The sequence below is a fragment of the Lampetra planeri genome, chromosome 2 (genome assembly GCF_965212315.1).
Source record: "Lampetra planeri chromosome 2, kcLamPlan1.2.h2, whole genome shotgun sequence".
Lineage (NCBI taxonomy): Eukaryota > Metazoa > Chordata > Hyperoartia > Petromyzontiformes > Petromyzontidae > Lampetra > Lampetra planeri.
This window is the reverse complement of record NC_136108.1, coordinates 33,851,065-33,875,069: the sequence shown is the minus strand read 5'-3', so window position 1 is coordinate 33,875,069 and position 24,005 is coordinate 33,851,065. Positions and strand designations below refer to the sequence as shown.

The 24,005-nt window shown below is 50.4% G+C and overlaps 1 protein-coding gene and 1 non-coding gene across 2 annotated transcripts; both read left to right on the top strand.

The window, feature by feature from the left end:
* The first annotated feature begins 1,981 nt into the window (after window positions 1–1,981).
* LOC144724369 (solute carrier organic anion transporter family member 5A1-like) lies at window positions 1,982–21,341 on the top strand. The gene is made up of 10 exons (XM_078603449.1): window positions 1,982–3,308; window positions 10,009–10,141; window positions 10,623–10,719; window positions 10,750–10,891; window positions 12,988–13,152; window positions 13,801–14,041; window positions 14,906–15,044; window positions 16,225–16,496; window positions 17,098–17,162; window positions 20,140–21,341. The coding sequence occupies exons 1-10, from the start codon at window positions 1,982–1,984 to the stop codon at window positions 20,439–20,441; spliced, it is 2,883 nt and encodes a 960-aa protein (XP_078459575.1). The 3' UTR covers window positions 20,442–21,341.
* Window positions 4,370–4,451, top strand: TRNAS-AGA (transfer RNA serine (anticodon AGA)). The gene has a single exon. It is a non-coding gene; the product is annotated as a tRNA-Ser (tRNA).
* Window positions 21,342–24,005: the final 2,664 nt, after the last annotated feature.

The following is a 24,005-nucleotide window of genomic DNA, read 5'->3' as shown; positions in this document are numbered from 1 at the left end:
CCCCCAATGTTGATTCCATGGCTACGGCCTTGGTTTATACACGTGGGAGGAAACCAGAGCACCCGGAGAAACTCCACGGTGCGAGGGGGAAACACTCTATCCCACACAGAAGGGACAGATTATAAGTCTGTACCTTGCTGTACCGCATTCTCCTGGCGAGTCGGGGTACGGCAATCCCCTGGACGCCCGCGGGAAGGGAGCTCCACACCGTCAGTGCAATGATCCATCAACCCTCGCCGCTGCCTTCACGGCGCTGGACTACAGGTCACGTGGGATAGCCACCTCTGCCCGGTCATTTTATGTCGACGTTTTAACTGCGTCGACGCGATCGACAACGCACTCGGTGCATTATCCCCTTGCGATATTGATAAGAACTGATCAATCGTTATACTCCAACGAGGTCCCTGAGATCTTCTTCGAAGGACTCCGAAGTCAAGGTTTTTGTTCCACTGTAGATCCCAGACTATGGAACAATGCTTTGCCTTTGCTACATAAGACAATCAGAATCACTATGAGACCTCCTTTACCAGTGGCAAAATATAGTAATAGGTTTTTACCCTTTCAACTGGTACAAAAACTGACACCTTTATACAAGGCATCATGTTTGCAATAACCACAACACAAGCAGTCAAAATGCAAACAAAAAGAAACAACTCTGATGATGATAATGATATGCACTGTCCTTGAAGTTGATTGGTCCACACCCGAGACAGCTTTTCTTAGAGCCTAGTCTCCATTGGTGTTGGACCAGATGACGTCATCTGGTTTTGTACCAGTTGAAAGGGTAAAAACCTATTACTACAATCAGAATCGTTCGATATGTTGAAGTCCGTCTTGAAAACTCGGCTCTGAAATCTAGCCTTTGCCCCCGAGCTCTTGACTGCTTACCCAGCAGGTTCTGTTCGTGACCTGCTTTCAATACACGGTGGCGCATTGGGACGTACGGATGAAATGCGCCATGTAACTACATCATCACGTGCAAAGGTTTTGTCGACGTCATCATCAGCCACGGCGAATCCACTGCTTGTTTAAGCCGCCTCTCAAACGTTGACGTTAATGCGTCAAATTAATTTCCGTCCACCGCAAACGCGTAAGGTTGCTTGTTTCGTGTCGCGTCAAATAATTATTCGTGACACGAGTCGAGCCGATGCAACAACGCGCGTGGGAAGAGAACTGCGTTCTCTGAGAGTAAAGTGTCTCTGTTGAGTGTGTAATGTGTACCTGGTTGGAGTCGGATAATTGGGTTGTTTACGCGTCACTCAAAGTGGCTTCTGCGGGACGATTAAGGGCATTTAAACATGCATTGGCGTGACCGCGTGCTTTGCGAGAACGCAAATGAAAGTCACTTTATTTACTTTGACTCGCTCTGCGGTCGTGTGGTTTTCAATATTTCACCCGCTCTGGGAGATACAAGTCGAGTTTTGCAAGCGGAAAACCACATTGTGCCAATTATCTATCTTGTTTATTGGTTAAGTGAGTGGCAAAGGACACTTTAATAAAAAAAAATGGGTGTCTTAGTAGTCAACTGCCGTCGGGATATATTCCGTGTCAATTCTCGATAAAGTTATTTTGTATTATTATTATTAAATTTGATAGTAGGCCACCGCCAGTAAGGTGAAGCGTTGGCGATCGCGGTGATGCAGTGGGCTCTGAACCCAGCGCCCTGAGTTTGATTCCCGGTCAAGGCTGGCATCAGTAGTGAGCGATACCTGAACCGGTCTTGGGCCCACCGGCTACTTCGCCAACTCGCATTGACCAGCGCGGTGAAGTACGGTCAAACAAGTTCCGTGACCCACACGGCGTGTGTAGGCCTTCATCCAGTAGCGGACTGACCAACCGTTGTACTTTAATATTATTGAATTCAGTCTTTTTGGACTGCATTACGTAAAATTGACTATCATCCATATACTGTAATAACAACGGGACAATTACCAGCCTGTGGCGGTGGGATTTAGATCCACACGAGAGCGACACGGTTTGAATGGGTGACTTGGTGGACGTCAGGGAGACCTCTGGAAGATCTGTGAACTCAAGTGAAGCCACACACTCCGAGTCCACCGGTTGGACTCTGGACCATGGCTCGCAACAGCAGCAGCAGCAGCAACAGGAGGTGGTGGACATCTCTGAATTCGGGTCCACGAAGGAGAGCCTCGCTGGGTCCCGTTGCGCTCCGTGCAGGCGGTGTTCCCCGTCGGAGCCCCTCCGCTTCCTCTTCTGGCTCGGCTGCCTAACCTTCACCCAGGCGCTCATGGTGAGCGGCTACCTGAGCAGCGTCCTCACCACGGTGGAGAGGCGCTTCAGCCTGCGCAGCTCCGAGTCCGGCCTCCTCGTCAGCTGCTTCGACCTGGGCAGCCTCGCCGTGGTGGTCTTTGTGAGCTACCGCGGCGGCAGAGGCAGGAGGCCGCGTTGGCTCGGCGCCGGCGGGCTGCTGGTGGCCCTGGGGGCCCTGGTGTTCGCCCTGCCGCACTTCGTGACTCCGCGCCACCACGGGGCCGGGCGGCCACGCGCCTCCACCCTCACCGCGGGGCCGCTTAGGCCGGCCGAGTCTGGCCGACAACGGTTGTGCGCGTTCAGGCTGGCCGAGACGGGAGGCTTGGAGCTCGAGGACCAAGGGCCCAGGCCTGGGCTCGATGAGAGACCAGAAGTTGGGCTGGGTCAGAGATCGTGGACTGCGCAGGAACAGAGGCCACATTCAAGGTTGAGTAATGGGCCAAGCGCCTTGCTGGACCGAGGTTCAGGGCCCGATCTTGATGGGAGACCTAGGACAGCGCTGGCACATTGGCCAGAGCTCCGGGTGGATGAAGGAACTGGAGTTGGGCTGGATCGGAGGTCATGGACCGGGCAGGAGCAAAGACCACAGCTCACGCTGGATGAAGGACCACAGACCTTGCTGGGCGAGAGGTCATGGCTGGATGGGCGGCCAAAGGCTGGACTGGGCGAGAAACAAAAGGCTGTGCTGGACGTTGAGCCAGAAGCCAGGCTGGGCGAGAAGACATCACAAGCAGGCCTTGAACAATGGCCCGGGGCCAGTTTGAATGACCGACCAGAGGCCGTGTTGGGTGAGGGACCAGGGGGCGAAATGGAGCAAGCTCCAATGCCCGGGCTAGATGAGGGGTCAGGGCCCGACTGCGAGGAGGATGAGGCAGGGGCCGAGGAAGAAGACGGAGGCAGTCAGCAGAGGGGATTGCCGCTGGCGCTGTTCGTGGTGGCACAGCTGCTGGTCGGCATTGGCTCCACGCCGATCTACACGCTGGGCGCCACCTACCTGGACGATAACGTGGAGCCCAGCAGCTCGGCCTTGTACCTGGGTGAGTGTCCCGTGGTGTCACGGTGGCGAGATGTGAATTACCTCGCCTGGTGTACAGGGGACCGTGGGTTCGTATTGCCACCGTGACGCCTGTTGTACATTTGGAGTTGTTATGTCTCGCTCTCCCCCGTGGTCGTGTGGATTTTTCTCCGGCTCCTCCGATGTTTCCCTCCACCTTTAGACACACGCGTTTAAGGGGGTTTGGCTGCTGTAAATGTCCACGTGATAAGCCACTTGGTTGAGCTGTCATTTGTGATGGCCACGTCACTTCTGAAAAAGAGCACCACGTGCTCAGTGGGCCTTACCTGGTAAAATGGAAGAAATAGTGTTAACTACTATCACGGTGTTTGGCTGTGGGTTGGTGATGAGAGGCGATGGCTGCCGAGGAGGATATGAAAGATGATGAGCAGGTGAGTTTATTGTCGGCTGATGGGTACGACTTGTGTCAGCTGGTCAGTTTGGCTGAGTTGCTGAGTGAATGGGTGAGGTTTTGTGAATTGGTAAGTGGCTGGTGTTTTGAAGAGGCGATTGGTGAGGTTTGATGAGCTGGTGAATCTGGCTGAGTTGCCGAGTGAATGGGTGAGTGGGCTACATGAGCTGGTGAGTTTGGCTGAGTTGCTGAGTGAGTGGGTGAGTGGGCTACGTGAGCTGGTGAGTCTGGCTGAGTTGCTGAGTGAATGGGTGAGTGGGCTACATGAGCTGGTGAGTTTAGCTGAGTTGGCTGAGTGAGTGGGCTACACGAGCTGGTGAGTTTGGCTGAGTGAATGGGTGAGTGGGCTACATGAGCTGGTGAGTTTGGCTGAGTTGCTGTGCAATGAGTGAGGTTACGTGAATTGGTGAGTGGCTGGTGTTTTGAAGGGGTGATTGGTGACGTTTGATGAGCCACGTACAGTAATCACCATATTGTGGGATATTCCCAAGAAATCGATCTTGTGTGCACACGGACACACGCGTTAAGTTTAGAAGAAGAATAAACAATCAAAATTTTCATCCAACAGTGAATTGAGCATGGCATGGGATGGCGTTGGCTAAATAGCCTTCCCGTACCCGCTTACTTCGCCTGTAGTCGTGGCCGAGCGGTTAAGGCGATGGACTAGAAATCCATTGGGGTCTCCCCGCGCAGGTTCGAATCCTGCCGACTACGCAAATATTTTATTTTAAATTTTCGTTTTTTATGTTTCCACAAACTAACTCGTCGTGCTGTTAAATTAATCACAGGGACGCCACCTGTGTGAAAAGTACGTTTGGTCAATAAATGAATTTTTAAGCCAGCATGTATTCACTTTAGGGTGTGTGTAAGGACATGTATTATTGAACTTGCCCAAGACCGGTGCCAGCAGTGTTAAGATCGGCCCCTATGAAGGAGGCTCGTGAAGGACGCTGCTAGTGGTCAGTTGGAGGCAGTCGCCCTCCAACAACAACGGAGGGCAATAGGAGCGATGCTCACAACAACGAGCGGAGGGCCGGGCGGATAAAATAGTGCAGGCAGGTTCGTAAAGCAGGGGGCGCTGCTGGTGCATCTGCCGGTCGTCTCAGTTAGTCAAACCCACCCTGGCACCTGCTGGGTCTGTCCTGTGACCTCCTCCTGTCAGCCAGCTGTCGACACTTCACGTGGCCTCTGAGTGCACCTAGCCTGGCACAAGCGCCGTAGTGACGTCACCGTCACTTCGTGGCGGTTGTGTTGGTATATCGATGTATCAATGTGGGTATTGGTATATCGATGTATCAATGTGGGTATTGGTATATCGATGTATCAATGTTGGTATTGGTATATCGATGTGGGTATTGGTATATCGTGTATCAATGTGGATTGGCGGTGTAAACACAAAGTGGCTTTCTTGCACTCCACCAACAGGGGGCAGCAGAGTCACATTGTTGTAGCGCGTGGCTCCTTCATGGCTCCTGTGTTGTGGTCGTGAGCCCGATCGTAAGTCGTGCCTCTTCCCCTTCTGTATTAGACACGGTGGCTCACAAGTCAGGACGCACAAGGGTTATTATATTTATTTTGACAAATGTTAAAACTGACTTCCATTGGTATGAATTCATGCCTGCGTTCTGTTTTGAAATGAATTTATAACTTTTTTTTTACAGCTGCTTTCTTTAGCATACATCTGGCACGAATTGAACTGGTTCGTCTTTAGTCAATTTTCTTATCACTTTTTTAATTGCATTTGAAAAGGAAAAAACATACGTATTAATAGAATATTCACTTTAAGAACAAATAATAAAATGTTCTAATGACAATGTTAAAATAACCCTACGTGTGCTGATTTTTGGCCGACCCTGTATTTAAAGCAAAATGTGAAAGTGGTGTTTCTTTGAAACCAGTAGATGCGCGTGTGTGTAACTTTATTGACACCAGGCATCATTCTCTTAAGAGCGTTTTACAATCCAGAGCTCATGATAATTGTTTCCCACCACTTTCACTACTGGCCATCGGTAGTGAAGTATGGTCAAACAACAACCCTGGCCCAACACATTTCATTGTTCATTGATTAGGTATAGCCCTGTGAGCCATGCGGCTGTTGACTCGGGTGCAACCGCAACAAACGAAAACATGAACACGACTTGAAATACATTCCAAAACAAGTGGGATGCATTTATCCAGTGCGTTCCTCAAAACTTATTTCCCTGGATTAGCAGGCACGCTCTTGTTTGTTTTAAATTAATACCGTCTTGTTATCACACGTTAATGAGAGGTTGATATCCGGGCACAACTGGGATTTCAACCCAGGTAAAATCATGGACCAGCCAACGGCGTCATTCATTGGCAGCTACTCCCCAAAGTCGCTAGGGGTGACTCAAAGCCTCATCGAACTCGAAACGATTTTTTATTTTACCAGGTAAGGCCCACTGACATATATGTTTAGCTCTTTTTTAGAAGCGACCTGGCCGCAAATGATAGCTCAACGTGGAAATTTAAAGCATCCAAATACTCTAAAGGCATGTTTCTAAATGTGGAGCGAAAAACCGGAGGACCTGAAGAAAAAAAGCTACGAAGACCACGGGGAGAACATGCAAACTACAAATATACAGCAGGCATCAGGGTCGGGATCGAACCCACGACCTCCTGTACACCGGGAGAGGGAGTTAACAGCTCGCCACCGCGGCTTCACGTCTGTGCGCTACTTGAGAACTCACGATTCTCCGGTAGAACTGAAATTGAAAGTCGTTGGTACCAACAGGAATTGTTCTTACACAAAGCAGAGTGCGTGCACCATCACTCTTTCACAGCAACACCGATGATGAGCCAATCCACCCGGACACCCGAAGTTTCGTGTACTCAGGCGATCTTTGTGTGGCAGCCCACCCAAGGCAAAGATTTTCACTTTTTTATATCCAAATATCCCTGGCGGTAACTTTAACAAACCCACCAACTCACTCCGGGGAAGACCAAAGAATGAGGGGCACGGAGCGGGAACCCTCCATCAAATGGTATGGCCTAAAATTGGACCACTGCTCCACGCCTGTCTACCTCGGTGTGACAACACTCAAGCGCGCATGCTCGTCGTTGATATAAAGTTGGTTTGATGGACACGAAAAAAGTGAACCTGGCATTGAAAGGCAGAAATACTGCACTACTGCAATTTCTGGATTAAAAGACGCGCACCCTCCACCACCACCACCACCTCTATTTTAAAGCAACAGTTGAGGGTGCGTCTTGTAAGCCATTAGGTGTGCGTGAGACCAGCTTTGTCTAACTTCATTGACACTGGGCACACGTTTAGTGTGCGTCTTATTTACCTGAGTATCGTCTACTCTTGTGAATACGGTCACTGGTGACAATGAGTGAGGTTTTGTCCTTGAAGTTGAACTTCAAGGACAGTGCATATATTATCATAGTTATGTTTTTTGTTTGCATTATGACTGCAGGTATTGCGGTCTATGCAAACATGACTCCTTGTAAAAAAAAAGGTGTCAGTTGTGTTGCCAGATAGAAGGGTAAAAAACCAATTATCATATTTTTTACTGGCAAATGAGGTTCCAATGGTGTAAGCTCTCATACTCTGATGGTGCATTGTCTTTGAGTTGTGCGCCTTTTGGCGTCATCTGGTCCAACCCATGTGAGACTAGGCTCTATGGAAAGCTGTCTCGGGTGTGGACCAATCAACTTCCAGGACAGTGCATATATTATCATAGTTATGGTTTTTTGTTGCATTATGGCTGCAGGTATTGTGGTCTATGCAAACATGACTCCTTATAAAAAAAAGGTGTCAGTTGTGTTGCCAGATAGAAGGGTAAAAAAACAATTATCATATTTTTTACTGGCAAATGAGGTTCCAATGGTGTAAATGCTTACCCCGAGCTCTCAGACTCTGATGGTGCATTGTAATTGAGTTGTGCGCCTTTTGGCGTCATCTGGTCCAACCCATGTGAGACTAGGCTCTAAGGAAAGCTGTCTCGGGTGTGGACCAATCAACTTCCAGGACAGTGCATATATTTTCAGAGTTATGTTTTTTGTTTGCATTATGGCTGCAGGTATTGTGGTCTATGCAAACATGACTCCTTGTAAAAAAAAAAGGTGTCAGTTGTGTTGCCAGATAGAAGGGTAAAAAAACAATTATACACGTCCACAGTTGCCACGAGCTTCTGTGGTCCACCGTACTCGTCACTCACCCTTCCTCGCATCACCTCTGCACAATGTGATGTGGGGTTGATAAAGAACATTTATTTTCACCTCCTCCCAATATGTTGTATACATTGGGAGCAACATGCACAGGTGACCTTGGGATAGAGGATGGAAAATTGTGTTTTTAAAGGCTATTATCAAAGGGAGAAAGGTCAGGGGCATGAGGTGACAGGGCAGAGAGGACAACAACAAAACTATGACAATACTGTATAATTTGGATGTATAAAGTGTCTGCATGTGGCAGCATCTCACGGCGCTGTACAAAGAGGGAGGCAGGGCATGTGTCCATTGTGGGATTCATACTCTTAGTTTTTTCGGTAAAGTCACGTAAATTTCATTTTTTACCTACGTGACTTTACCGAAAAATCTAAGAGTATGAATCCTTGCAGTCACGAAAGCTTCAAATCTAGAATCCATTGTGGGAGTTTGAAAAATACGTGGGTTGGGGGTGTTTGGCATTTAAATGGGTTTTTATTTTCCTCCTGATGACGATCGCTTATGTTGTGATCGAAACGTCGTCGTTTTTTGTTATTTTCTTTCAACCTATCTGCGTGACTTTACCTTTCAGACCCAAAGAATAAGAAGTGAGCGGTAGAATACTTGCACGGCAGGGAGAGTGGAGATGACGCAATGATAGAAGTCTGAATGGGGGTACTTGATCGAGACAGAGAGAGAAAATCGTCATTTGCAGATGAGAAGAGGTGATTTCATGAGTCAGGATGAATGTACCGTTTGTTGAAATTCTTTCGCATCGCACGTAGCAAACCACGCTAATCGGAGGGGGGGGGGGCAACAAACGAAATACAAAAAGCGGCTCTAAAGAAATGAATTTTCAATGTGAATACGAGAAGGGACTTTATAGAGGGGGACAGTCATTCATGAGGCCTCCATTTGGCACTGTGGTCAGGGTAGTTACGGCGGCCACGGAAATTGTGAAATTGAATGAAGTCCAACGTTCAATATTGGAAATTGCTGCTGACATGATTAAACACGGTTTATTTTATTTTAGCTGCCTTATAATTTTACAGCCATATCCATATTTTCCAGTCTTTTACTCCCAGCCTGATACACCACCATCACTAGGAAATGTTTATGTACAAGTGTTTCAATCGCGCAAAAAAATGGTCCCCCCATCCCCCCCCCCCCCGCCACTTTCTTCGTACAGTCACAGTACCCACACTCACCCTCCCCTCCCCTGGCATCACAAAGATAAAATATGGTTATCCACCGGCTTAATTCATGCTAATCCCCTGCCCAACCGCCCGTGACGCTACACGGCCTGCCGCATGCCCCCCCCTCGACCCCTTGGCTCCTCCCCCTCCCCTAGTACCCTATATAAACACGTGTCTCTAAATAGCTCTCTTCATACGCTACAGTAATTTTTCTGGAGCGGTCACACCTGGTGACGGATGCTTGTGTTGCTTTCGAAACTTCGTGATTTAATTTAGTTGTTTTATTTTGTTTTCACCTACGTGACTTTACCGAAAAAAACAAAGAGTATGGATCCTTGCAGTCACGAAAACTTCAAATCTAGAACAAATCTAGAATTATTTTATTTCCTTAAAAAAATCCCGTACGTCACATCTGTATTGTCAGCGACTCACGCGCGGGGCAGTGCCGACACTGAGACGGGCACGAATCGTTGTCTTTGCTTTCTTCAAGCTGCTCAATTCGGCCGTGAATGTTACAAATCCTCACCGTGACAACGCTGCAGCCTCACTCATGAACAGCGGAGAATACTGAAATCAAGAGAGTCAACAGCTCGTCCGTACGTGTGCGTGCATGTTTGTGTAGCGCGTCGCATTGTGAACCCGGCGACTCCGGGCTCGATACCCGTTCACGGCCAACACCGGTGACGATTATCTGAACCGGTCTTGGTCCTGCCTTAAGTCGACTCAGCCTCAAATGACTACCCGGTGCGGTGTGTAGTAATCATCGCCACGAGGGAGCCAAAGGGCAGCCCGGGCGTGGTGCTGTCCACCCACTCCTCTGGTGTGCCGTGCCGCCCTTCGTAGGTGCCACTCACAAAGCCACTCGCCCTGACAGCCTGTTACTTTGTCTTTGTCCGTAGCCACCCTGTACGTGGCGGGCGCGCTGGGTCCAGCCGCCGGCTACCTGCTGGGAGGGCTGCTTCTCGGCACGTACACCCACCCGGGGGAGTCGTCTCCTGTGCCGCCGGGGGACCCGACGTTCATCGGAAACTGGTGGGCGACGTGGTGCCCCCAGCCCAGAACGGGTGCTTCGGTGTTTTTTTTTCTTCCCCCGCTCGTTATTTTCCCGAATGCCACCAGGTTGTGCTCGGAGTAGCGGATTGTTGGGCGTATGGACACTCGCACTCCGGGGAACAAGTCACACCCGCGCATAATAATCGTGTTTAATCAGCCACTCATTTCAGGTAATCGCAGGTGAGTGATGTCTGCGGTAGTGTCACGGTTATTGGGGGTGGGGGGGGTGATGATGTTTTCCGGATTTAACCAATTCTGTAATTTGCGAGCAACTTTTGATAATTGGAAGCTGGCACACGTGGCCTCCCCCCTTATTTTTTTCTCACGCCACCGTGCGGTCTTTAACGTCCGCCCCGAAGCAGACGGCGCTCCATGATTTGTTTCGCACCCGCGGTGCTGACCGGGGGGGCGTCCGCCCGGGGTCGAGGCGCAACCTCCACCGTCTCTCCGCTGCGTGCAGGTGGGGCGGCTTCGTCCTGTGCGCCGTGGCTCTCCTCGGAGTGGCGTTGCCTCTCTTCACCTTCCCCAAGAAGATGCGAGGACGACGGAAGCCGTCCGTCCCCGTGACCGCCGCCGTCACGGAGCAGAAGGACGCTGCTGCTGCTGCTTCTGCTGCTGCTGCTGCTTCTGCTGCTGCGGTGGTCGAAGAAGAAGAATCCTCGCTTCAGCCGAGGGGGAACAAAAGTGTCCCCGTCACAACGGCCATCACCTTCGGCAGGGATATCAGAGGTAGACGGGATGCTTGCTGAACGATGTGGTTGCCGCGATGTGGTTGCCACAATTATGGTTGCTACGATCTGGTTGTCATGATATGGTTGCCATGATATGGTTGCCATGATGTGGTTGCCATGATGTGGTTGCCACAATATGGTTGCCACGATGTGGTTGCCATGATGTGGTTATTATGTTGCCATGATGTGGTTTGCCATGATGTGGTTGCCACAATATGGTTGCCGCGATGTGGTCTGCCATGATGTGGTTGCCACAATATGGTTGGCATGATGTGGTCTGCCACAATATGGTTACCACGATGTGGTTGCCATGATGTGGTTACCATGATGTTGCCATGATGTGGTCTGCCATGATGTAGTTGCCACAATATGGTTGCCACGATGTGGTTGCCATGATGTGGTTACCATGTTGCCATGATGTGGTTTGCCATGATGTGGTTGCCACAATATGGTTGCCAGATGTGGTCTGCCACAATATGGTTGCCATGATGTGGTCTGCCACAATATGGTTGCCACGATGTGGTTGGCATGGGGCCCCCGGCCTAAGGAATGAAACGGGACCACACCCCCCGAGTACAATTTCTCCCCGGTAAACGTGGAACAGTTGGACCAACGTTAGCCCGACGTTGACGCAACATGCCATGTCTACCTGCTCCTCCTTCTTTATAGCCCGGTGCCTGGACCCATCCGGCGCAAGGGCCGGTGCAGTTTCACCGCCTGCACACTCGATAGCCGCATCACCACTGGCTCGTCATGCCTTGGTGTACGCTAGGCTTGCTGCTTCATCCACACATTGCAGTTATTGCAACGTACTACAGAACACACAATATTTTGCTATCTTTTTTGTTTTACGAGAGCTGTAACAATGCATCAGTTGTACATATGCGTGTTGAACTCCTCTCGCTCCGTATCGTAGCCAACTGTGCTAAGCGGAGTTGTGGGGGTGGGGGGGATGGACCAATGTTGATGATATAATCCATTAATGTTGACAACCGAGATCGCGATGCATGATGCATCGACTGAGTGTTTGTTGTCTGTATTGGGTTCGTGTGACGTCTCTCACACGTGTTGCATCTCATGGAGTCGCTATGATTCACCGTCACTTACAAAAAAAAAATTATATGTAGACTGAACTCCATCATATTGTGGTCTTAAATTGCAGCAATTGAGTGTTTTTGGTGATGTAACTGGGGAATTGTTATACCCCTAATTTAAATGTTACGTTGAGAATTTGTCTCCTTTATATTCACGTGTGCTATGAAGAAGGGCCATTGCTCGAAACGTCGTCCATTATGTATTTTTCCTTTAAAACCGCAGTGTTATTGACGAATTAGTTGACGTCGTCAAAGTCTTAGTCCGTGGATTTCATTAAGTCGTTCTGTTAGATTAATTTCCTAAAAAAGTAAAAATGTTTGTCCACTCTTGCTTATTAAATGTTAGGGTGAGGGGCGCTCATTTTTATCCCCTCCAATATTATTATCTCAGCCAATCCGTCAACTTAGTCCGTCTTATTTATATACCTACTAGCGGGAAGTACCCGGCGTTGCCCGGGTGAAAAATATCTTTCAAAACTTCTCTTAAAAACCTTACATATACATACACAGATACTCAGGTATTGTGAAAGCCTGGTGGGCCGTTTGTCCATTTCTCCACCAACAAAATTATAAGAGGCTTGCAAAAGTCCAAAAAGTTAAAGAAAGTGTGGGGTAAATAGTTGATGTAAACCTATAAACGTCACAAAAAGTGACGTTTATAGGTAAGATAAATATATCCATTCACCATGTCTGATCTTCTCGAGTCCACTGCCGTCACCTAACAAGGTCACGTGAGGTGATCTCCGCCCGCCTCTTCATCCACACTCGTTCGCTGCGCCTCGCCGGCCAGCCGCGCTCCGGTCAACGATGGATTTTAGTCACAGCCAACCGTCACGCTTGGCGATTCTCACCCACCTCGGGCCATCGTTGACTTTTATTTTTTAAAAATGTAAATCCACACCGCGCTATGTTTTGTGTACGTTTGACGACGAAAACTTTCATCGCTCGTTCCTTTAACCGAAGTGAACTCTGCTCGGGAAAATAAAATAAAAACCCACAGAGCTGCCCCGGGCCGCGTGGAGGATCCTGCGACGGCCCACGTTCCTGCTCGTCAGCCTGGCCTACACGGCCGAGTGCGCCATCGTCACCGCCTTCGTCACCTTCACCCCCAAGTTCTTGGAGGCGCAGTTCGGCGTGCCGGCCTCGCGCGCCAGCGTGTACACAGGCACGCGCCAAGTCCCTTCTCTCTCTCTCTGTGTGTGTCACCTTCACGCACTCTTCATTCATTCATTCCTGAGGATGCAAGTGAAACTTCCATTCTGTGTCTGCACATATAAACAATATTGAATCTTAGTCCAGCGGTTTTCCAATATCCAACAGCAAGCAAGCGAGCTTTGTACCAATTGCTGCAGGGTTACCACATGTTATTGGCAAGAGCACTCCCGCTAAACTACTGGGCCCTGTTCAACGCGAAAAGCAATAATATACACAAACTCATCACGCATTAAATTTCGATTTAAAGCTTTCGTGACTTCAGGGATTCATCTTCTTGGTTCTTTCGGTAAAGTCACGTAGAATGGAAATAATAAAAAATGATAAAAATAAAACATAATGAAATAATTCTCACGACGTTTCAGCCACAACGCAAGCAGCCGTCCTCAGGTGAAGAACAGGTCTGTCGGGAAGACAGCGTCTCACGCATTGTCGTGGAGCATTACAGCCAACATGGTTAACGGTAGAATTTTGAAACAGTGTTGGTGTGGGGGTGCTGAGCCTTCAGTAGGGGGGGGGGGTGGGGGGCAGGGGACGGGAGGGGCAGCCCCCCCCCCCCACCACCTGACCCTGTCCTATGCCCGGTTGTCCGTCCCGTTAGGCGCGGTGATCGTGCCGGGCGCCGGCGCGGGGCTGCTGCTGGGCGGCTTCGCCATCAAGCGGCTGGGGCTGGGGGTGCGCGGAGCGGCGCGGCTCGCCGTGGCGTGCAGTGCACTCTCCCTCCTCTCCTTCCTCCTCCTCTTCTCTTCTTCCTCCTCCTCCTCCTCCTCGTCGTCGTCCGTCGCCTGCGACGAGGAGGACCCGACCGCCGGAGTTGTCGACGCTCGGGGCTACCCCAGCAGGTGCTGCGGCGGGAGCCGGTGTGCGAGCGCGGCCACGAGCCGCTCGTAAACCGAGTGCGTGCGCGCGCGCGTGAGACGCGTCTGTCCGCCTGCCTTACAACGGCACGACAACTCTCGCGCGGAGACAATCCAATGCGAGCGAGGTGTGTGGACAAAGTTGCGCCGCCGCCGCTGCTGCTGCACGTGCTGCACGCATGCTGAACTTCTTTCGCACCGCACGCAGCCGGACGCGCTAGTCGGAGCGCTGTTGGCGGCGCTGTAAAGGATTCACCTCGCCAGCCAAGGCGATGATGACCTCGCTCTGTGTGACGCCGGCGAGACGACGTGCCCAAGATGCCCCACGCAGTCGTGCCTTGGGCATCTCAACACGTGGCCTAAGCTGGGAAACCGCGCTTGGATGAGCGCGCCCCTTTGGGAGCAAGCCCAGTTGTGCTTATATTAGAAGTCGTGTGCTTATATTGGAAGTTGCCCTCTGCCTCCCTCCCCGCCAGTGTAATACAACCATGTGTTGCTTCGATTAGAACTTCGCTTATATGAGGTGTGCTTATACTGGTAGGAACCTCCTGGTTACACCAGCCCACAGGGGATTATTGTGTCCGTCGTGCAGGGAGGGGCTGGGTGGGGAGGGAAGGGTGGGGCTGGGTGGGGAGGGTGGGGAGGGGCTGGGTGGGGAGGGTGGGGCTGGGTGGGGGGGGTGGGGAGGGGCTGGTCACCCCGTGGTGCCCTTATAAAACTCAACGTTTAACCTACTCACGTCGGCTTGTGCCCGACCTATAACAAACGCTTGCAAGGGCAAAACTCGTTCTGCGATCGTTACCGAATCCACGCGTGTGGCCGATTTTTCTTCCCGGTGCCGGCACGCAGCTCGTGGAGGCGGTGCGGCGCGGCGCGCGGCGAGTGCGAGCCGCACGAGTACGCGCCCGTGTGCGGCTCCGACGGGGTCACCTACCTCAGCCCCTGCCTGGCTGGGTGCACCGCGGACATCACCCGCGGCTCGGCGGAGGTGAGTCGTCACGGTGCGCGTGGTGGGCGGGCAGGGGTGGGGGGGAGAGTAATTCCTCTTGTACAACCGCTGCGGAATGTTTAGATGCACGGGGGTCACCCACTTCGAGGTGAAGGTCAAGGTGCAAAGTGACGTTTTGCTGCAGTGAGCGTCCAGGAAGTGGTGTTTGTCTTGTTCTCACAATCTTTTCCCGATCGGGGAAGCTCAGTCGCTCTGATGAGGCCCCCCGGCATCGTCTGCGGCGAAACTTTGTGTAAAATTGTCGGATTTTTTTTGTTGGTCACTTTTCAACGTAACCAGTTTTGTAAATAAGTCATATTTCAAAACAAGTGTTTAAAAACACGCTTTAATGAAATGTACCGTACTCGTAATGGCAGAACTCCACGACTCCAGGAAGTGGCCCTGAAGCTTGCCACAACGTAAGGGGCCGTGGTGATTTACAACCAACGTGAGTTGAGCGTGGACAATTAGACCCAAGCCGAAACATAAGATATTAAAAAGATTGTTTAAAAATATATTTTTTTTTATGATAGAATATGGTATTGTCATCAGTATGACATAAGTATACCAAGTTTGCAGTCGATACCACATTGAGAAGTGGGTTAAAATTGAGTTACAAAATTTGAGGATATGACAACAATAACAACAGAGTGAGTTAAATAAAAGCGTGTAATAATAAAAAAATAGAATTGATGGGCGCATTTTGCTCGCGTGAAAACTTTATTTGGTTGGCCGTGTCGTGTGGTGGAGGACATCACACCTACACGGTCTACTAACCCCAAAAAGAAACATATTATGAATCACAATATTGGTCGCGGAAGCCTACGTATCCAAATACCTGTGTTATATCCGGCATTGCGTTTTGTCGCCTTTTATCAAAAATTCCCCGAGTGGGGTTCTTGGCCTTCATGAAATGTTTGACCCCATTAATCTGCACAGGAAGGCAGCCCGCTTGATAGAGTGAACGTGAATAACGGATAGCGCAAGGTCACATCACTTTATGGCGAGCACAAAACACGCTCACGTCATACCAATTGTTTTTTTTTCCTTCTCCCATTGAAAGGGGATGCAATATTCTATCCGGAATAAAGTACGAGATAAAAAACGCTCGAATTATATTCGCGCTGAAAGTTTCGCCACAACCTTGCGCCGGCGCTCCGAACGTCCGCCTTTCCGACAGGAGCTGGATTTCACTTCTTGCCTGTGCGTGACGGCGGGGCGCCGCCACGACACCTCGTCCGAAGAGGCGCGAGCCGGGAGGAGGGGGCAACCGACGGAGGAGGACCGCACGAGCTCCGACGGTGAAGGCGACGATGCCGAGCCCGCCGGTTACGTCACACCGGGCAGGTGCCCTGGCAAATGCCGGACCCTGGCACCGTTCTTGGCGTTCCTCTTCGTCGTCACCCTCGTCACGGCCGGCGCCCAACCGGCCGTCGTCGTCGTCACGCTCAGGTCAATCCGGCGCAGAGCTCTCGTTCAACACAGCAGCAGCAGCAGCAGCAACAAACAAGTGCAGTTCCCTGCTGAAATAAACGAAGTAAAGAGGTGCAGCCCCTGTAATTGCTCGCGACACTGCTGCAGGAGGAGCCTCCACTAGAGGGAGCTCTAGAGGGGACATCGTGAGGGTATTTTTCCTCCTCTTCCTCTAACCGTGGCCTACCAATTTATACCGTCGGCTATTCAATAACGATACCCTAAAGAGTAGAATAAAGGTCTTACTTGATACAGCTATCGTGCTGTGACGGTTCCACCTGAAGACGGAAGCTTGTGTTGCCTCCAAAACGTCGTGATTTTTATATTACTTTTATTATTATTTTTTTTATTTTTTTTTACCTACGTGACTTTACCGAAAAAAACCTAAGAATATGAATCCTTGCAGTCACGAAAGCTTCAAATCTGGAATTCAAATAATCGTAACTTGCGTTGGCCATGAGCGGAAATCGAACTCTGTATCGCCGGGTCCGTAGCGCAGCACGCGAACCACTTGCCCCAACGGTCTGCTGAGGCTATACGGTGGGGTTTCCGGGGGATCTTTGTCTTTGTTTGTCTCCAGGTCGGTCGACGAACAAGAGAGACCCTTTGCCCTCGGCATGCAGTTCGTTCTCCTGCGGGCGCTGGGTGAGTCGAGTCCGCGAGTGCGGTGCATGCGCAGCCTCTCGTGGTTTTAACGCTACGCGTCCGCCACGGACGCCGTGGCCCTAAAAGGAAACAAATGTTCGAGAGGCAACGTCATGAGCAATGGCCCTTATTCGTAGCAGAGAGATGAATAACTGTTTTTGTTACTGTTGTTGTTGTTGTTGAATCGGAGCAGAAATTCGAGCGGTAAAAACGAAGTTTCGTTTTTCGTAGCGTCATCGTTCTCACACTCGCCTAGGCACCGCAGGCAAGCGGGAAGAAAGCCAGGCAGTTAGCCGGCGCCAACAATTGCCCAAGCTCTGCGCTCCTCTACATAAAGCAGAGCAGCACCCGTTAATGGGTGTCGTCTTTTTATTTTGCGCGGCTCGCTCTCGAAACAAAGCATCGTTGTCAAGTCCTGCATCTGTTTAAGACGACGGCTTTCGAGACCAATATTGTCCAGAATAGAGGTGTTTGGGCTAGATCGTGTAAATAGAAATGTGTCGTTAAACCCGCCACCACCTGACACAGCCAATTAATAAGGTTTCTTACGTAAATGACACATGCCAATTCGTTACTAGTACAGCACACCGGTGTGTTGGAGAGTAAACGAATTGTAAATATTGTGGGTTTACTCTCCAACACACAGGCGTGCTGTACTGGTGACGAATTGGCCACGTTCTGTTTACGCGACAAACCTTACTCATTGGCTGCGTCGGGTGGTGGCGGGTTTAACGACACATTTATATATTTACGCGATCTGATCCACCAAAAACCCTCTGTTATGGAAGCAATGCTTTGATTTTATACAGCAACGTTCAAGGAAATTGCATCTCAACACGCCGACGATTGCGAACCCGCATTCACATCAAAGGCGCGGTGAGAGCACCGTAGAGACGCGACAAAAGCCCAAGGGTGCGGAGGTGACCAGGACGCCGACTCGGATGCGGGGCGACAGAAACACTCGAGCTCCCGCCAACGTCAGCAGCGATCCGCCTGTAGCTCGTATTCTGTACATGTGTAGAACTTCTTTCGCGCCATACGTAGCCAACCGCGCCAATCGGAGGTGCCGGAGAAGGACAACAAACTAAACTATATAACCCGTAAAAACAAAGTTTTTCACTATAAATCCTTTATATGCGTGGCGGCTACAGTCCTCTCGTCCTCTGGCTTGAGATGGCTGCCACCTATGGGTCAGATGATTGCATTGCACCATTAAGCAATTGGTAATTAAATATAATATTTTTGTCCTAAAAAGTGTAAAATTTAGGAAAAACATTTTCACGAACATTAATTGTCACGCACAACGAGTCTGTGTGGAAAATGTCAGCTCGATTGGATCACGGGAAGTGGGTTAAAAAACGACCGAAAGATTTGCACGGTCGTAAGCAAGCAAGCGAACTTAATATAAAGGATTTAAAAAAAGAAATTAGTTTTCAATGCAGATGATTTAAAAGTGGCATTGCTCCGGTGGCTCGCTAATCGCTCCCAACTCGTTGGACCATCGCTCCCAACAAATAATTCTCGAGCCGCCGTCACGTCTCTCTCTCTCTGCCGTACACCGTGTGTGTGTGTGTCTACACGGCGTCGAACCGCGACCGCGTCCCAACACGTCGGGGTGAAGGGAGAGTGGCCACTCACACGCCGCACGTCACCTTGGGAGAGAGCAGGGAATGTTTTAAAAGGCTCTTATCGTGCCGGAGCAGGTCAGGGGTATGAGGTTCCGGTGCAGAGAGAGGATAATCGGACAATCACGATGCAATTAGAGTCTAAAGCGCAACCCGCATCGCAATATGTGAGCATCCAGAAGAGTTTGAAGAAGGTGGGTTTATTTTATTTTCCTTTCACTGGGAAATAATCGAAGAACACTGCAGGTTAGAGAGAGAATTGAGATGACTTCCGATATTACAAAGCCACTGGAAGTACGCACCTTTAAATCCAAGATTGAAAACTCCTTTTTTCAAGAACTGCTTTTTGTGTTCAGTTTGTTTGTCCTTCCCCCGAACCTCCGATGAGCTGGGTTGGCTACGTACGGTGCGAAAGAAGTCCAACATGCACGTGCACACACGGTGGAGGTGTGAATGAGAACACCTGACGGAGGAGACGGCGGAGAAGAAGAAACGCGAGCGACTTGGGCAGGGCCACGTCGCTGAAAGGGATGATCGTCGATGGACGTGACTCGCGATGACATTGCAGCCACAGGCGAGGACATGGCCAAAGGGAGCTCCGCTGTGGAGATGGAGCGATGAAATCGGCCTCCTGCACAGGAACGGGGTGGACCGTGGCATCGCAGGACGGCGGAGGGATGATTGACGGGAGGACAAGAGTAACATTTACGCTCCACGTACAACGTTGCGTTGGCATTGATGTAATGGACTTGATTTGGGGTTAAATTGGACCGGATTTTTCTTGTTGTTACAGCGTCGTAGTGCGTGCATGCGTGTATTTGTGTTTCAGCGTCATCACAATTGGCGTTACAATACATTTTAAACTCATGATTATGTACCAGCCAGGATGCGCAACGCAATCAGAATGCGCCGGTTCAAATCCTAGTTGGGGGTTATCACTTTGAGTTGTGGTCTCACTCCTGCCATATGAACGTGGAATTTCCACCACTGGCTCGGCAAGGCGGTAAACGGGAAATAAGCACCACCCTCGTGCTCAATTGAGCGGGAAATCTATCTTGACTCGATGCACCACATCGCCAGAAGAAGCCAGACCCAGACCCGGGTTCGTAATTCCAGCCGCTGGTGTAGCTGTCCCGTGTGCAGGCGGTGAAACTGCACCCCGGCCACGGGTCGGAAGGTTCCAGCCACCGTCCTATGAAGAAGGGGGGGGGGGGGGGGATCAGACGTGGGGTGATTGGCTGGGTGAGTTGACGGGTTGGGGGGGGGGGAGGCTATTTAACACCTTACACAGGGGGGGCCCTATGCCAACCACCGATTCAAACTGCATGTTCTCGTGCCTCGTCTCCCCGTAGCCTACATCCCGACGCCCGTCTACTTTGGCGCCGTGATCGACACGACGTGCGTGCTCTGGGGTGGCCGCGGCGGAGGCGGAGGAGGAGGGGACGAGCGGCTCGCCGGCTCGTGCTGGCGGTACGACACCGGGTCGCTGGCGCGCGCCGTCTTCAGCCTGGCGGCAGCCCTCAAGCTCCTGGGATTCGTCTTCATCGTGCTCGCCTGCTACTCGGCGAGGGGGGCCGGGAAAATTCACGTGGAGGGCGAGGGCCGACGGCGGCGCCGTGACGCCGCTGCGAGCGAACGCGTCGGCCCAGCGTAGTGTGAACGACGACAACGACGACGACAACGACGACAACAACGAGAACAAAAAACTGCGCGTCGAAATCGAGGCTCCGCTGCCACCGTTCCCTCGCGCGAGTTTGCGCGGGCCGAGAAATCGCCGAGCGGATGGCAACAAAGGGCGCTGTTGGAGTTTGGAGTCGACGCGTTTCGCGAATTCGAGCGAGATTGTTGTGAGAATTTTGGTAGGGGGGGGGGGGGAGTCGGCGGGTGAAGTGATTTCGTAAAATTGAGCGGTGCGGGACGAGAAGTGTGCAGATAATGCCTGCAGTGTGGTGGGTGAGTGCGTGGGTTGGTGAGTGAGAGTGTTGTTGTGACCTGCAGTGTGGTGAGTGAGTGGGTGAGTGGGTTGGTGGGTGAGAGTGTTGTGACCTGCAGTGTGGTGAGTGAGTGCGTGGGTCAGTGGGTTGGTGGGTGGGTCTTGTGAGTGAGTGAGAGTGTTGTTGTGACCTTCGCTGTGGTGAGTGAGTGGGTTGATGGTTGAGTGGGTGAGTGGGTTGGTGGGTGAGAGTGTTGTGACCTGCGGTGTAGTGAGTGAGTGGGTGGGTGAGTGGGTTGGTGGGTTGGTGAGTGGAGAGTGTTGTTGTGACCTGCAGTGTGGTGAGTGAGTGGGTGAGTGGGTTGGTGGGTGAGAGTGTTGTGACCTGCGGTGTAATGAGTGAGTGAGTGGGTGAGTGGGTTGGTGAGTGCGAGTGCGGTTCTGACCTGCGGTGTCGTGGTGGTTGAACGCAGTGTGGATCAAGGCCGTAATTATAATATATATTGGGACACACACACCCCCCTCAATATTTAAATATGCTTAAAATGCCCCCCCACTATATTGGTATAAAAAAATAATTGCTATGCTATGTAAATAAAAACAACAATTTGCTAAACCTTGGCCACAATATCTGGACTTGTCTTCGTATAAATCAATGTATAGATTTCTGTTCATATGATTGTGGTTATGGTTGTTCTTTATTAATCCATAATCTCTGCCATTACATACAATGAAACAAGAAATGGGAAAAAAGTAAAAACAGAGCAATGTAATACAATACACTATTAGACATTATTGTAAAAAAATAATGAAAAGTTCATCCCATGTGTTCGTGAATTTTAAAATATTTTAGGCAGGAAATGAGTTTTTCAAATTTAGATATTTTTCTGGGTTGGGACCCCCAGACACCCTGGAAGATTTGGTCCCCCCCCAATGTTGACTCCATGGCTACGGCCTTAGTGTCGATCATGCGACGAAAACGGTCAGTGTGGTAGATCGGAGTTCTCAATGTGGAAGGATGGTTCAATGGGTGGAGTTCATGGGAACAGTCACCATGGTAGTAGCGATATAATAGGTTGACATCAGATGCAGCGTTTCCACGTGTTTCACAAGACGTGCGTATTCAAGCTATGTTCTCTGGGTCGTGACTCATCTGAAATGTGCCGTAGAACTCCGGTAATAATGCTGGACTCGTTTTAAATGTGCTTGAACAAAATGTGTCTTGCTTCACGAGTGATTAAAAGATCAATCGCAATCTTAACGCGGTCTATCGCACACACACACGGGGCGTCGATATCATGGCAGGTGGTGGGGGGGGGGGTGCAAAAGAGTTCTAGCGGAGAAGGAGCGATTTCCCACTGAGTAAAACAAACGTAGCCCGTGTGTCTGTACGTATGTCTGTCGACTCAGCCTCAAACGAGTACTTGGTGCGGTGTGTAGTAAACATCGCCACCTCGGGAGACAAAGGCGGCCGGGCGTGCTGCTGGCCAGCCACCCCCTCGTGTGCCGTGCCGGTCTTCATAGGCGCTCGCTAACAGCACTTGCCCCGACAGTCTGTTAGAGGCTACACGCGGGGGGATTTTTGTCTTTGCTTTATGTATGTTGCCCTTATTTGACACCGTACGTTGCCAACCGTGTGAATCGATGGGATTCGACACGGTCGCAGGAACGCAAACAATCAACGGGAAATGGATTTGTATTGCCTCCCGAATAGAGAATAAAGTTGCACATCCTGATGGGGTTTTTTGTTGTTGTTATTGTACTAAAAACGAGAAGAAGATGAAGAATTGTATTAGAATTGCTGCGAGGGGAGAGACAGAGACAAACGCGGTGAAAAGGGAAGTCAGAGATTGCTGCACCGACGTGTCCTTCCTACACAATCGTGTTCATCACAAATGTGCGTACGTTTGTTGAACTTCTTTCGTGCCGCACCTAGCCAACCGTGCTAATCGTAAAGGCCCCCGGCGCTCTGCACTTTTAGAAGCGCGCAGCCTTGGGCATCGTAATGTGACTCCAGAAAACCTCAAATTATTTGAAAATTGGATGTCCATTGGATATTTTTCAAACGCTAAACTTGTAACTTTTTTTTTTATCTGACCAGCTAAAGGCCCCATTGAGCTATGTAGCTCTTTTTCAGAAGCGACCTGGCCACAAATGATAGCTCAACGAAGTGGCTTATCATCATCACGTGAAAATCTATAAGCAGCCACATACTCTAAACGCGTGACGTTGTTTCTAAATGTGTAGGGAAAACCCGGCGGGCCCGGAGAAAAATCCGCGCAACCACGTGGAGAACACGCAAACTCCAAATGTATTGAGATCGAACCCACGACCTCCTGTATACCAGGAGAGAGATAACATCTGGCCACCGCAGCTGATTGTGAAGCTGGTGGTAATGACCAGCGAAACGTCGTACTCTTCATATAAAACGGTGTGCTGAAGAAACCAATTGGCACGTTTCGTTCACGTGACAATGCCTACTAATTGGCTACGTCAGGTGGCGGTTGGTAAACGACGCATTCATATTTTCGCGATCTAACCTAGCATCATTTACGACGGATTTTTACTTGAGCAAAACAAACAATCTCATGGAAAAAGCATTGTCCATTTTGTTACCAAAGTTTGGCCTGAAGAAATGAAGTGATTATATATATATTTTTTGGAGTGGAGCAGTGGCACAGTGGTTAGCATCGCATTGCACTGTCCTGGTATTCTCTTCCACTAACGCGCACTACGAGGTGGACTATTAACATCGCAATATCGTAAGAGATGGTGGCGGCTTGGTGGGGAGACTTTCATCCAGCAGTAGATACGCCATGGCTGATTAAGGTATATGTGTTGGTGGTGGTGAGATGGTGACTGTGCTCGCTAGGTGTGATGGTGGTGATCACGGTGGTGGCGCTGGGCGTGGTGCTGGCCACCCACTTCCCTCGTGTGCCGTTGCGGCCTCAAAAGGGTGTTCGCGAACAGCACTTGCCCCAGCAGCTTTGTTAAGGCTATACGGGGGACCTTTGTATTTGGTGCTCGCTAACAGCACTCGCCCCAACAGTCTGTTAAACGCTATTGGGGGATCTTTTGTGGCGGTGGCGATGGTGATAAGATGGCATTAATGGCGAGACAATGTCAGAGTGGTAATCACGCTCCTGCTGCTGGATTATTACATCGTAGGATTCGTGAGAGAGACGGTGGCGGCGGCTTTGGGAGGCAAGGCCTTCAATCCAGCAGTGGATAGACCAGGGGCCGCTGACGAACATGATGATGAAGATTATCGCGAGCAGCGGAACT